This window comes from Marmota marmota, unplaced genomic scaffold (assembly GCF_001458135.2).
Source record: "Marmota marmota marmota unplaced genomic scaffold, marMar, whole genome shotgun sequence".
Lineage (NCBI taxonomy): Eukaryota > Metazoa > Chordata > Mammalia > Rodentia > Sciuridae > Marmota > Marmota marmota.
The window spans coordinates 3,907,877-3,922,375 of record NW_025999926.1 but is presented as its reverse complement, the minus strand read 5'-3'; the positions used below and the strand labels follow the sequence as shown (position 1 = coordinate 3,922,375).

Sequence of the window (14,499 nt, the reverse complement as noted above, 5' to 3'; positions counted from 1 at the left end):
AAGAATTCCCTAGTCTTAGAATTAGACCTCACAGTCTCACAGGGAGCCTGTGTCCTTTGGCTAAAACCTTCATGCACTCCCAACCATGACAGGGCAGGAATGAAAGAGGGAGCAGGAGGTTGATGTTTGCCACTCCAAGTCAGTTAGATGCAGATAAAATCATAAAGATCAGCTCTGGCATGACACTTTCTCTTGTAGCAGCTTTTATAGAGTAGAACTAATACTCTGGTAATAGTTCAAAATGGTTATTTTCCCCATGCCATTGCCACAAACAGGGGTAGTGTTTGATTCTCTGGTCTAAAGCCTGAGAACCTGACAAGGCTCCTGGAGCTAGCACTCAAGGGAGTGAGGGGTCCCAGTGCTCCCATGGCCTCTCTGGAGTTCAACTCTCAAGTCTCCAGCAACTGCTCCACTTCAGTTTAGGTTTGCTCACCCAGCACTGGTGCCGGTGCCTGGCGTGTACGCCTCGGCTTCCCTTCAGGTAAACGCTGAGTCTCCAGATAAGAATGTCTCTGCAAATGTGAGGGTCACAGTTTGCCTGGGGACCTCAGTTCTCTGAGGGATCTAAGAAGAGCTGTGGATGTTCCGTTTGTCCAGCCTTCCTGTTTTGAGAGTGGGAGTGAGGACTTCCAAGCTCCTTCTGTTCCAGGCTGAAGCAGCATCTCCAACTGACCTTGGCTCACTTCTTGCCCTCCATAGCTCTTCTACAATTGGTCTTCCAATGAGCAGTAGCCTGTGTCCTTGCACCACCTGTGAGGGTAGGGAGGCCCTGATCAAAGAATTTCAAGTCCTTCCTCCTGATAATGCTCTCCCAATAGGGCTGCTTGAAACCCTGCTCCAGGCCCACCCAGTCACTCCCTCTCTTGAAGGCAGTATCTGGAGCTCACATTTGGGACGGGTCATAAAAAGCCTCTCCTGCGTGACTGAGGCTGGGTTAGGGCAGCCTATGGGAGAGGGGGAAAAAGGCCTTCAAACTCTTTCAAAGTGGTATTGGGCTTACATTACTCTGCCACTACTTGCTTCTTATAACATCTCAAGTAGTTTCTGAACCTTATATGCTTCAGCTCACCATTCAAAATAAATGACACTGAGTACTTAAGTTGCTTCACCTAAAGAAAAACCACTTGGGCTGAAGCTGATATTTGGTGGATCTGTTATGTGGACTAGGTGTGAGTTGAGATCTCTTGGTTTAGAGTGTGAGAATGCCCACGGATCAGAGAATCTCCCAGCCCCTGTAATAGGAAAGACAATGCCCGGGTCCCCAGCACCAGCCAGCCTGAGGTTTCCATAGCACCAACAGGCCAGTGAAGGAGGTGGTACTCAGCACTGAACCACCCAAGCTCCCCTGACCCTGTGGAGAAGATGCATGGACCGCATGCTGTGCAAATAACTCATATGCAGACCACAGTTCTGAGCAGTCCTGTTGGGTGAGATCACCTGTTTTGTTGCCAGATGGAAAGCTCTTGTCTTCCACCTTCCATAGAGTATGGAGCTCCAAGACCCATCAAAGATGGTGGTTATACAATCATCCAGAGTTGTACTTCAGTAGAGGTGCTCTGGCCAAAGGCCAGGATTGTACTTAAAGCTCTACAGTGTCTTCACACTGGAAAGGCCATTGCTGAGCCTTCAGAAGGTCAAAGACAGGGAAGTCCTATTGCTAATGTTCATGAGAGTTCATCCATTCTCCTGTCAGTAAGGGTCCAGGAAATTTGAGAAATATCAGGGCAGGAAACATTTACCACTGAAACCCATAAATGGTGTCCAGTTTAAGTGACCATCTGCTAAATAAAAGCTCTCCCTTTCAACAAGGGATCTGAACATTGGGGTGGGTATTGTGAGGCCTCTGGGTTCCTGCTGGCTGCATCAAAACCTGTGTCCAGCATATTTCGGGGAAAGACAGCCACACTACTTTGAAACTTATTACTGGACCCCTAGTATAGGATCAGCCTCATCAACAAGGTGACACTGGGATCCAACCACAAGAGGCATGTGGACACAAGGGTAGGTGTACCCTGGACCTTAGACAACAGGTACCATGTTAATGGGTGACTGGGGTTGGGAAAGTGGACAGTGAGTCAACCCCTGTATACATGCTTGAAGCATCCTGTGGAGGCAGATGAAAAGCACACCAGGTGTCAAAAAGGGGGCAGAGCTCTGAAAATCGCTGCCTTATGAGGATGAGCTTTCAGTCTGGCATCAGGGCCTCCTCTCTGCTTCTTGACCAGATTCCAGCCCCCACCACCGAAATCTGAGAGACCTCTGGCTACAGGACAGGACCCATCGTCATCCCTCAGGTCCACTGATTCCTGGCTATTCCTCCTCCAAACTCCAGGAGTGCCGCACATGTACTGAGGGGAAGCACTGCCTGCCTTACACTTGGACACCAGGTGTGAAGCCTGGCCTTCTCTGCACAATCCGGTGCTCCCCGGGGTTGGAGCAGTCAGCCATGGTAGACAGACCATGGTCGCTGCTTAGAGAGCACCCTGGCTCCCCACCTTCCTCAGAGTCCACCCCTAAGGCAGTGCTTTCTGCCCAAGGGCCCCTTGGCTGAAGACTCCTAAGAAGACCCTTTCCTCCTCCTTCTGGAAGTCAGATGACCAAGTGGAAGGGAAAGGAGAGCACTGAGGGACAGAAGGAGCCCAAGAGGGCAGCACAGCCAGAGGCACAGGAGGATGAGTCTTTTATTTGGGCTGGTTTGCTGAACTTGGCTTTGGGAGTGGCAGATGATGGGCAGGGAAGCTGAGGAAAGGAGCTGCTGAGATCAACAGTGGACTTGAGTGAGAGAAGCTGCAGCAAGAGGCCGGGGGCCTGGGCAGAGGAAATAGGTAGGGCCCTGACAGTCACCCAGGGACCTGCTGCTGTACCATGAGGATAAATGGCAGAAGGAGCCAGGTCTGTGTGCACATGAGCGTGTTCCAGGGCCCGGGGCAGCCGGAAGCTCTCAGAGGCCGGGATGGAAAGTCTGTGGGAGGCGGGTCTGGCAGAGAACTCTGCTTCCTGACTTTACTGATCCAGTCAATGAAGTAGGCAACCCTGGTGAAGATGCTGGGGTAGATAGGATGCCTGCAGTCCAGGCCCCACCTGGCCAGTCCTACCAGGACCCAGGCATTGGGGCCAGAGCAGACAAGAGGACCCCCAGAATCGCCCTGAGGAAAGAGAGAGAGGAGTTAGTATGGGGGCTGAGTGGGGGCAGAAATACCAGGTGACAATGTTGGACACCCTGGGCTGCCACTGTCTGAATCAGGGCCCCAGTGAAGGCCCATCAGTTCAAGCCCCCAATGAGCGACACCAGAATGAAGCAGCAAGAAGCTGCTGAGATGATCCTCGCAGTGGAGATCATGTTTCCAAATCCATCAGTACACAGCCCCGCTCTCTAGCCCCCGTGCCTGAGTTCCTGGTGGCCCAGGGCAGCACATATTGTGAGGCCGGGATGGACAGCTCTATGGACAGAATGGCCTAGAGCAGGCCGGGTCAGCTGACACCTCTGTGCAGACCCTGGCTCTGTGAACCCTGAGCAGCAGGGAGCACCCATACTGCCTTGTTCTTCACTGAGTATCCAACTTCCTAGAATTTTGTAGGAACAGAATCACAAGCTGTACTCCTATTTTTACCTGGTGTTTTTCACTAAAGATTGTTTCCTTCTATTTCTTTTTCTTTTTTTCAATCCTGAGGATGAAAAACAAGACCCTCCTATGTGGCAGGCCAGTATGCTATTACAATCATTTAGCCCCGGGACAGTTATTTAGTAGTACACCTGGGTAGCTGTGTGCACCATAGTTTATTCCTGTTTATTGCTGAGTAGTGCACTAGTGTAGGGATATTCCTTAGTTTATTTGTTCATTAGCCTGCTACTGATCTTTTAACTTTTTCTTAGTTTTGAATTATTACCCAAGAAACCTGCTGTGAATTGTCTTGTAGTCATATAGATGTCTTTCTTGGACATCTACATGTCTTGCTTTCACTTCTCCTGGGTAAATACCTAACATTACTATGTCTGGGTTGTATGGTAGAAGTGTATGCAGCTTTTTACAAAATTGTTTTCAAAATATTTGCACCAGATTACAATGCTACCATTCGGGTATGTTGAGGGTTCCAGTTGCTTCACATCCTTGTCAACAATTGACGTGGCCAGTCGATTGAATTCAGCCATGTAATTAATGTGTAGAGGCATCTCACTGGTGTTTGAGTTTGTATTTCTCCAGTGCCTGACAATATTGAGAGGTTTTTTCATTTGCTTGTTTGACATCTAATTGAACTCTCTGGTAAAGGGTTTATTTCAATCTTTTCAAATCTTTCCATTTTGAAATAATGTAGGATTAGGCTAGATTTGCAGGATACTATAGAGGATCTACATACCCTGCACCTAGCTTCCTCTAGTGTTAACATCTTACATAACCATGGTACAAATACTTAAACCAAGGAAGTAGAGATGGTACAAGATTATTAAATAAATATTCAGATTTCACTATGTACAAATATCCCTATTCTTTTTTTTAAATTTTTTTTTCTTAGTTGTAGTTGGACACAATATGTTTATTTTCTTAATTTTTATGTGGTGCTGAGGATCAAACCCAGCTCCTCACACATGCTAGGTGAGCACTCTACACTGAGCCTCAGCCCCCAAATATCCCTATTCTATTCCAAGATCCAATCCAGGATCCCATATTATCTTTAAATACCAAGTTTTATTAACCTTCTTCAGTCTCATTCATTCCTTCTTTTCTATGACATTGGCATTTTTGTATACTACCAACCAGATATTAATATTATTTTTTATTACCAGGGACTGAATCCATGGGCTTTTCACGACTGTTCCACATCCACACTTTCTTTTATTTTTAATATGAAAACAGTCTCCCTAAGTTGCAAAATGTCTCACTAAATTGCTGAGGCTTGGCATGAATTTGCAGTCAACCTCCTGAGCCACTGGGCTTACAGGTGTACTCCAACACACCAGGTGACCAGATGCCCCCCAATTATGGCTTACCCTTTATTTTTTGATGATTAGACAGCTGATATGAACTTACAATAAAAACCCTGGGTACAAATATAATGTTAAAATACAGAATAAAGCCAACTGTAAATCCTGTCTGCAGAAAATTCAGAATCAATTCCAAAGACTAAAAGGAAATCTGCTGGTTAGGGACAAGAAGGGAATGGGGAGTTGTGGGGAGGGCCGGTAACAGGTTGCATCAACGTCAGAAAAATCATCATGCTGTACACTTACAAATAACTCATCCTGTGTATATGCTACACATCAAAGTTTAAAACAGGCAACTAAAATGGATACTGTCGAGGGTCCTCACAGCAGACAGCTTTGTGCTGGGATGGGCTGAGGAAGGTGCTGGTCTGAAGGAAGGCTGATGAGGGATGGAGCCCACAGAAAATATGTAGAAGGAAGGAAGTTTGGGGTCTCCACAAAGACAGTTGAGGCCCACACAGGCCCTCCAGGGGAAACTGAGGCCAACAGAACAGGCAAGAGAGCAGCAGAGCCCGACCTTACTTACTTGGCAGATGGCCTTTCCTGTTGAGAAGTCCCCCACACACAGCATCTCCTCCTGCACAGTGTAGTTCCTGCCTTCTCCAGGTGTTTGCCCATAGAAGGTATTGCAGATCGTGCTATTCATAAGACTCACCTTAGCTTCCTGGAGAGAGTAGGGCGGTAACAATGGCTCTGTGAAAATGAGAAGGAGGTGAGTGACATGCACTGTGCCTTAGCAAAGAAACCCAGATGACTCAGAACCCCCACTCTGCCTGACGCTCACCCCTACTCTCAAGCATGGGTTTCAAACCTTGGTTCAGTCTTCCATGCTAAGCACCCCACCTTTTTCTCAAAGCTGTCCACATACTTAGCCTATTCCTCCAACAACAGAACAACCTTTCCTATTCTACAAAGTGGCAAATCCCACTAATCACGTGACTCCACTCCCTGGAGTTCAGCAACCATTCACTCACCCACCTATCCTCTCATGAACCATTCAGTCTACTCTCTACCCATCCATTACTAACCTTTTTGCCATCTCTTTATCCACTGACCTGCCCACCCACACGTCCACTCATTCACCCATTCCTCCATCCATCTACCCATCTTCCCACACTCATTCTTCCATCTACTCCCATCAGTCTCTCCATTCTTTCTTGCTTCTCCCCGTCCACTAACACATACAACCACCCATCCACCAACTTCACCCATCCATCCATCCATCCAATCATCTTCCCATCCAATTCCACATTCATCCTCCCATCTGTCAATCCATTCATCCATCCTCTCACCCAATCACTTATCTATTCACTTGTCCTTGTATAGGGCATCACGTGGGGACTTGAGTAGAAGTACACAGGATGGAAAATGGGAGAGAAATTTGGAGTCAACAGGCAGGAAACAGTGATTTACTGTGCCAGGGTGGAAAAGAGCAGTGGAGTTCCTACCAGGTGCCTTGGGACACTGTCTGGAACATTAAAACAAGACTTGGATCTTGCCTTCAAGGAAGAACCAGAATGTGTTTGTACACATATGTATGCTGGGGGCTGGCCATCCCATGACTAGGGAGTGTTCCTAACACTGGGTGGGCAAGTATTAGGCTTGTGGGCAGAGCACTCACTGAAGACATGTTCTGTCCAAAACACTTATAGCACCTCTGCTGAGAGACACAGAACCAAATGCTGACCCCATGGATAATTACAAACTTGTACTGTTCTTTCTTTTATTGAAAGTACACCAGAAGCATTTCCCTCGAGCCATAAACAATCCTTTCTTTATTAAATCATCCAGGCATAAGCCTTTGTCTATAATTCTCTTCTTTCAATCTGAAAAGGCAACACAAAACCCCAAAGCTTTCTCCATTATGCAGTTCACATGACAAGAATGTGAAGTGGACAGGATAAGAGCTAGGTGAGCTCACAGACATTAACCATTCCTAAGTTGGGATCACTCTGACTTCATCATGCAGGCTCTGGGGTCAGATGCCACATGTGACTTACCACTTTTCCCAAGCACCTATCCAAGGATTCTCAAAGGCCTGTGTGTTTAAAGTTTGGCCCCAACCCGTGACACTACTGGGAGGTGCTGGAACCTTTAAGGAAAGGGGTGTACAGGAGGAGGGTAGGTCACTGGAGGTGTGCCCTTAAAGGGGATGTCAGGAACCCAGCCCCTCCTATGGCTCTCTGCTTCCTGAGCAGCACTGCTCCATAACTTGCTCAGGATGTAACGTCATCCCCATGTAACATCATAAACCATGAATCACAATAAGCCTTTCCTCTTTTTCAGTAATTATCTCAGGCAAGTTTGTTTTCTTTGTTTTTACAGTAATGGAAAGCCAACTAACAACCTGGAATGGGACAGCCCCCGGGAACAGCTTTGGAGTTCATTCAAGTCATCCCAAACCTTGGCTGATTACACACTCAAATCAAAAGTCACAAAGACTCAAACAACCCAGATTCTTGATTCCAGTTGTTAAGGATCCCCAGATATTCAGGGACTGGGCCACATGGAACTCTGAAGCATAGAATCAAACATTTTCAGAACTAAAAGGGATGTAGCACTTGCCCAGTCCTCATCTGAGAGAGCATGGAAATGAGGTACAGGGGGGTCAAGTCCAGGGGCTTCAGAAACCAGCCTGGGCCTCTTGCCTGGCTGAGCCACCCCTCTCATGTTGCCCTGATGCCTCCTCCTGTCCTTCATTTCCCTTCCTGCCTCTCCCAGGCCCCCTCACTCTTCTCGGAGAGCCTTCCCCAGCCAGTTATTCAACAGGACGTTTGACTGGGCAGCTGCATGTCTGCATGTGGGAGGCAGACAGGAACCACATAGGGTGTGAAGTTCACAGGCAGGTGCAGCTGCAACATGGCAATGTCACTCCCGAAGACATAGAGCTTCTCAAAGTCTGGATGGGTGATAATCTGGTTCACGAGCATCTTCTGGGTGTGCTGGGTGTGCTGGTACAGCTGGGTATTCCCCAGGAGGACCTCATAGTCCTGTGGTGCCTGGGATTTGCTGGAGGAGGAAGGGCCCATTATCAGCATCGTCTCTGATTCTGGGGCCCCCACTCTTCCTGCATCCGCATCCCACTGCCACCCTGCTCTGGACCCCTCCTCCATGCCCTGATTCCAGGCAGCTTTGTCTCCTCCCTTCTAACACTCAGGAGCCTTCTCCCTCCAGGTTGATGAACATTCAACTCACAACCTCAGGACGCAGGGCTTCCCACCACCTCCTAGAACTGGAGGAGCTGAGAATCCTGGTGCTGGAAGGGCACTAAGGGGTGCCTCAGATCAAACCCTCTTACTTTCCTAGGAGGAGCTCTGGATCATTACAGTGTTATGGTTCAGATCTTAAATGACTCCCAAAAGTTCATGTGCAAAAGGCTTGGGTGCTGGTCTGTGGCAATGATGGGAAATGGCAGAAACTGCAAGCAGCAGAAACCTAGTGGAAATCAGTTAGGTCATCAGGTTGGGGGTTCTCTTGACATGCTGTTGGGACCATGTACCCCTATTTGCTTCCTTGCTGCCATGAGGTGAAAGGGACTCTTCCAACATGTGCTCCTGTCACAGTGTACTGTTCTCCCACAGGCCTGAAACCATGTGGCCAAGTTTCCATGTAACAGAAGTACTAACTAAACCATGACCCAAAGTAAAATTTCCTACTTTTAACTCAATTCTCAGATATTTTGTCACAGTGACAAAAAGCTAACTCATGTACCAGGTCTCTTCCAATGTCGCCTTCTGATCCATCCCCTGGCCTAACTACCTCTAACCCACTCCCTCAGGGTTGCTTTTCTCCACTTGGAGGTAAATGCTCACAAAGAATTTCTTAAATGCACAAACGAGTGCACAGAATTGAAGTTCTCCTGTTTCTGAAGGGGAATGAGTAACTTCATGGCTTTGTTCACACAGTTCTCAGACCTGTATGGCCCCCATCCATATCACAAGCCCAATTCCTCCTTTAAGGAAGTCCCTTGACCCTGCCCCCTATAATGTAGCATCTCGCTGGACCCCTTCCCTCACATCTGCCCTCCTTGCCCACTTTGAGCTTCTTCCTGCATCATGCTGACTGAAGCTTGTTCCTTGTCTTCCTGAAACGATGGAGATACATCGGCATGGGATCCGCCACCACCCCCCATGTCATGGAGGGTTTCAGGGGACTGTGCCCAGATTCAAGAGAAGCTAGCTGAGGTTTCAGGGACAGTAAGTGTACAAATTGCAACTCCCCGACCTGGGCTATGAGTCCGACGTTCCCTCTGGGTCCCTCCACATGTGTTCTGAAGTTAGCCACAGAGACAGGCCCAGGAGGGCCAGGAGAGTTAGACTCCTGACTGTCCATGTCATTCTCCAAGGCTGGGGAACCCTACACTCCCCACCAACGCAGCCTGACAGATGGGATGGGGGCAACTATGGCTCCTCCCAGGAATGTAGTTTAACAAAAGTAATGAAAGAAAGAATTTCATTGCTGATCATATCTGGTCTCTGACTAGATTCGTACTCCCAGGAGTGTAGGGTAAGGTGCCAATGTTCTCAGGACACGTCCATGTCAGGGGGGACAGACATAGGGAAGAGGGGTCTCTCAGCTGGGGTTGAGGATGAAGGATGATAAGGACCCAGGAAATGAAGAAAGCACTGGGTGGCCAGTGGGGAGGACAGTCCAGGTGGAGCAGACAGTGGATCAAAGAAGAAGCAGTGTGCATTTGGTGGCAGCACACTGACCCACAGCAATACCCAGAGGAGGGCCATCCCCTCTGATCCCCTTCCTCCCCTGCCAAACCCCCTGTGAGGGCCCCAGGAAGCATAACTCACTTGAGAAAGCAGTGGGCTGTGGAAAGTAGCCAGTGGGCGTCAATGAGGACAGCTCCACAGAGATGCTGGCCCAGGTAGAGCAGGCTGGCCTGCCATGGCCACTGGCCATTCACCGAATCATGGCCACCATACACCTTCCCTATCACCTTGGTCTTCCCGCACACTGTGGAGACAATCCCCCCACATCTGTTAGAGATACATGTGGTGTCCCATACCACCCCAAGGAGGTCCCTCCTTCACTTCACAGATGGGAAGGCCAAGGTCAAGGGACAAGTGACCAGCCCAAATGATTGAGGGCTGTCCTGGCCTCAGACTTCAGTCATCACAGCCCAGGCCTAGATGGCCTAGTACAGCTGAGCAAGAGGCACGGGAATATTGGTCTGGGGGTCTGGACAGGAAGGGGCAAGGTGAAAGGCTGGTTACAGGACAGCCAGGGGACTGGGAAGGATACCCTGGGGCCTCACTCCTTCCACCAACACAACTCTATGCCTACTTTGCAGATGAGAGGAGTGAAGTTCTCTGGGGTTACTAATCTTACTTTTTCAAGGTCATAGTTTCTAGGCAGCTGTCTTCACTCCACACCCTCCACCCCAGTGTCATAAGGAGAAAAGACACAAGCAGGTCTCTGTAGTACTGTGTGACCTGGGGCAACTGACCCCCCACCCATGGCATGCTCCATTGCTAAAGGGGTGGGGCAGATGGAGACCACTTTGTTTAGAAGACTTCTATCAGGGGGGAGGATCCATGGTCCTCACATTTGAGAAGGGTTGTCTTGGTCCCTGGCTGTGCTCCCAGATTTCTGGAAAGGGACCCGAGACTCCTGAGCCTGACGGCCTCTGTCTCTGGGCCCCCTACAACCCTGGGCCAGACCTGGGCCCCCTGTCCTCTTCCACAGCCTCATACCTGAGCTCTGGCAGGGATTCCCACCCATAAAATCCCCGCCAGACTGGGGAACCTGACCTACCTTGGGTGATGTCATCTTCGCGGTCGCCTGCTTCAAGGTAGAGGCAAAGAGAACACACCGGTGGCTTCTCCCTGCCTGCCCGGGCCTGCTCCCGCCCCCCACCAGCCTTCCCACCAGCCCCGACTTCAAACGGACCCTGGGCCCCGCCCACATAGCCCCAGAGCCCGCTGGCTATAGGCTCCAGGTCCTCCGGTTCCCCGGTGAGCTCATCTGCGTTTCCTGGGGGCTGCGAGGGACTAGGGGAAGAGGCAGCCTGGAGTCGGAGAGACAGCAGCCACAACAACGGCCGCAGAGCCATGAGCCTGGCCCGCTTCGGGTCTGCGCCTGCCCTGGCGCCCATCCAGGAGTGCTGGACTGCGGGATGACCCCGCCCTGCCCTGGACCTACCCATGCGCAGATGGTTCCTGGCCCTGCCTGAGACAGGCATCAACACTCCAGCTACCGCACCCCACCCCCACCCTGTCACCTACCTGACTCTGGCCTCACCTGCCACCGCATGCACTGGAGGCCCTGGCCCTCATCCCAAGACAGACCCCCCTCACACACACTGGCCCAGTACCCTGACCCCTCCCACACCAACCTTGACCCAATCAAGGCCCCAAATCAATGAGAGAAGGAAAAGGAGGCTACACGTAGAAAAAGAGAAAAGATATTCAATAGTAATTCATCCCGGGGGTGTTGCCCAGAGGCGGGGCCACCGAGAATAGGGGAAGACCTGCATTCCAGGGCCCGCTCCCTCTGTCTACATTACATTACCCTGTAACACACTGAGTTTGGAACAGTCAATCTACATTTATTTTCTCATGTCTTGTGCTTCATTTCTGGATTATAAACATCAGACTACAAGGAACTTATTAATCACTTTCCAAAAAAAAAAAAAAAAAAAGGATCAAATGGAGTACAATTGGTTCTGGGCACTTATAATGGAACAGGAGGTCACTGTTAATCACATCTTAGATGCATACATGGACGATTCTTTTATTCAATCAAAGTGGGCCAAACCGCCAGTTTCCTGAAACGTTGCTAAACTCTGCTGATTTTCTGTACAAACTATTCCTTCCAACCAACTATTCAGAGACTGAGTCTGCACCTATATTTGTTCCTACAAAATAGCTCAATTTTTCATGTACCAGTATAGAACAAAAAACAAAACGAATGCTGGTGAGGATGAGTGGGAATAAGAAACATTATACACCACTGATGAGAATGTAAATCAGTATCATCCCTCTGCATAAAAGTATGGAGGTACCACAAAAAGCTAAACATAAATTGATTATACCATCCAGCTATCTCATTCCTGACACATACCCAAAGGAATCAAAGCACGCATAGTAAAGAGATACCTGCATACACAGGAATGAGATACCTTTATCTATGTACTGTTCTCAATAGCCAAGCTATGAAGTCAATCTAGATGCCCATCAAGAGAAGAATGTGTAAACAAAATGTGCTATATAAACCAGTCCTCATGGTGCATCCCAATGGCACAGGAGACTGAGGCAGGATGAGCTCAAGTTCCAGGCCAGTGTAACAAATTTGTAACAACCTATCTCCAAATTTTAAAAGGAACTAAGGAGAAGTTGTTCATTCATAGAGCCCCCTGGGTTCAATACCCACCCAATACTATTTTTAAAAAAGAATTTCATGTATGTGAGAAATAGAAAATCTGATGATTCATGTTCAAAAAGTGAATTCTCAAGTAAGTAGATTTTAGAAATTCTAAATACAGGGAAAAGAGAAGACAGAGTAGAAAATCACTAAAAGACAGTTTATGCAATACCATTCATATGTGGCAGCCTTGAGACTCATACACATACAGTCTCCTAGAAAAATAGGATGTGGGAATAGGGACCTGTTTAATAGATTAACAGAAGGAAATACCACATTGAGAAACATTAACTGAAGGGGGAAGAGATCTTAAATGTGGAAAAAGAGTTTTCTTATATGGGAATGTGGCATCTTAGGCAAAGTTCAGTAAGGTCGTGACCTTCTTAACCAATCTTAGTTCTTAACCAATGAGGAACTGGGGGAGGGAACTTGTGTTTAAGAGGATAAAATACATATTGTACCTGCTCTGTAAAAGTCTCACTTCTGTTGCACTCTGTGTCTCCATGTTCTTTCCTTGGGATTGGACAAAAGATCCTGTTTCAGAAACACATGTGTGTGTGTGTGCGCACACACACACACACACACACACACAGAGAAATTAGTATTATTCAACTATAAAGAAAAATAATACCGTGTCATTTCAGGAAAATGGATAAAATTATAGACCACAGTATGAACAAAATAAGCAAGACTCAGAAAGACAAGTGGAAATGTGTTCTCTCATATGAGAAATCTTGAGGGAAAATATGATATTAAAGAGGGTCTATAAGGGATGGAGGAGGAAATCAGGGGGAGGAAGATTAATATAAAAGGAGGAAAAGGGAAATGTAGCTACAATCAAAGCTCCTTAGAATCACGTATGGAAATTTCCCAATGAAACCCATTATTCTGTACAATTAACATTCCCTAATGTGTATAACAAAATTAAACTAGATAAGCCTCTAATTGTTTTTTAATTTGTGAAAGGAAACGACTGTGAATGGTAATGAAACACATGAAAATATGTTCCACATCCTTAGTAATTAAAGAAATGCAAATTAATACTACAATGGGACACCATTTAATTTCATTAGAATGGCTAATGGAACAGACAATACCAAATGTTGGCAAGGATGTAGCAAAAATGGAACCCAGACACATTTCAGAAGGAATATAACATAAGGCATCCTTTAGAAAGAAGTTTGGAAATTTATAAAATATCAAACATAAAGTTACCACATGACCCAGTCGTTTCACTTCTCAGAGTCTACCTAAGAGAAAAAAAATACATGTCCCCAAAGAAAGAAAACTAAAGAATAAAACTAAAGAATAACACAAAATAGTTCAACTTAGAAACATGTGTCTCCATGAATACTTGCAGAAGAATTTTCATAACAGCATTGTTCGTGATATCCCAATACTGCAAATGCCTGTCAACTGGTAAACAAATATCAAAGTGTGGTACAACTATGCTTTGGAATAAAACATAACAAAACACAGGTAAGTGCCACAGCCTAGAAATTAAAAAACATTACCCTAAGTGGAGGAAGCCAGTTGCAGAGGACAACAAATTCTGGGTTTCTATTTATCTGAAATGCCTAGGAAATGAAAAAAAATTAAAAAAAAAAAAACCGTGGTAGTTATCTAGGGGTAGAGGTCGGAGTGGAGATTAAAATAGCAAATTGGGTGATTCTTACACAAATCTATGAATTTAACACTGTTTCAACGAAAAAAAAAATTAAAACAGAGAGATAATGCTTTAGGACACATAAGATGGAGTTGGGAGAACATTGCAAGTCACATCTGAGACCTGGGAGCACCCACAACTGAACCGCTGAACTTGGCACCTGCCCAAGTGCATGCTGGCTGCATGGAGAGCCTTAACAGCAAGGGCTTTGAAGATGACCGCACTGTGAGTCGGGAATTAAGACTGCTGCTGGAAAAATTAAGCCATTTTGTAGGAAGGGACATGAGTACAATCTGAGTCTCTGGATAGTTTGGTGGAAGGAGTGGTTTGTACAGAAGATCAAGAGTTTAACATTGTTTCAGGAAACAGGTAGTTTGTCCCACTCGGGTCAGCATGGTGGGGTGGGGGTGCAGCCCAGATAAAGGTTGAGGTGTGGTTCCCAGTGAGATCTGATTAACAATGGCTTCTTGCTCCATTT

At 47.2% G+C, this 14,499-nt stretch overlaps 1 protein-coding gene across 1 annotated transcript; it reads right to left on the bottom strand.

Annotated features, from left to right (window-relative positions):
- Positions 1 to 2,664: 2,664 nt before the first annotated feature.
- On the bottom strand, positions 2,665 to 11,193 carry LOC107157637 (putative serine protease 47). The gene is given in 6 exon segments (XM_048800301.1): positions 2,665 to 3,146; positions 5,508 to 5,674; positions 7,713 to 7,990; positions 9,784 to 9,946; positions 10,748 to 10,774; positions 10,883 to 11,193. Coding segments are annotated over 6 exon segments (1,233 nt in total). The 5' UTR covers positions 11,175 to 11,193; the 3' UTR covers positions 2,665 to 2,840.
- Between the last annotated feature and the right edge of the window lie 3,306 nt (positions 11,194 to 14,499).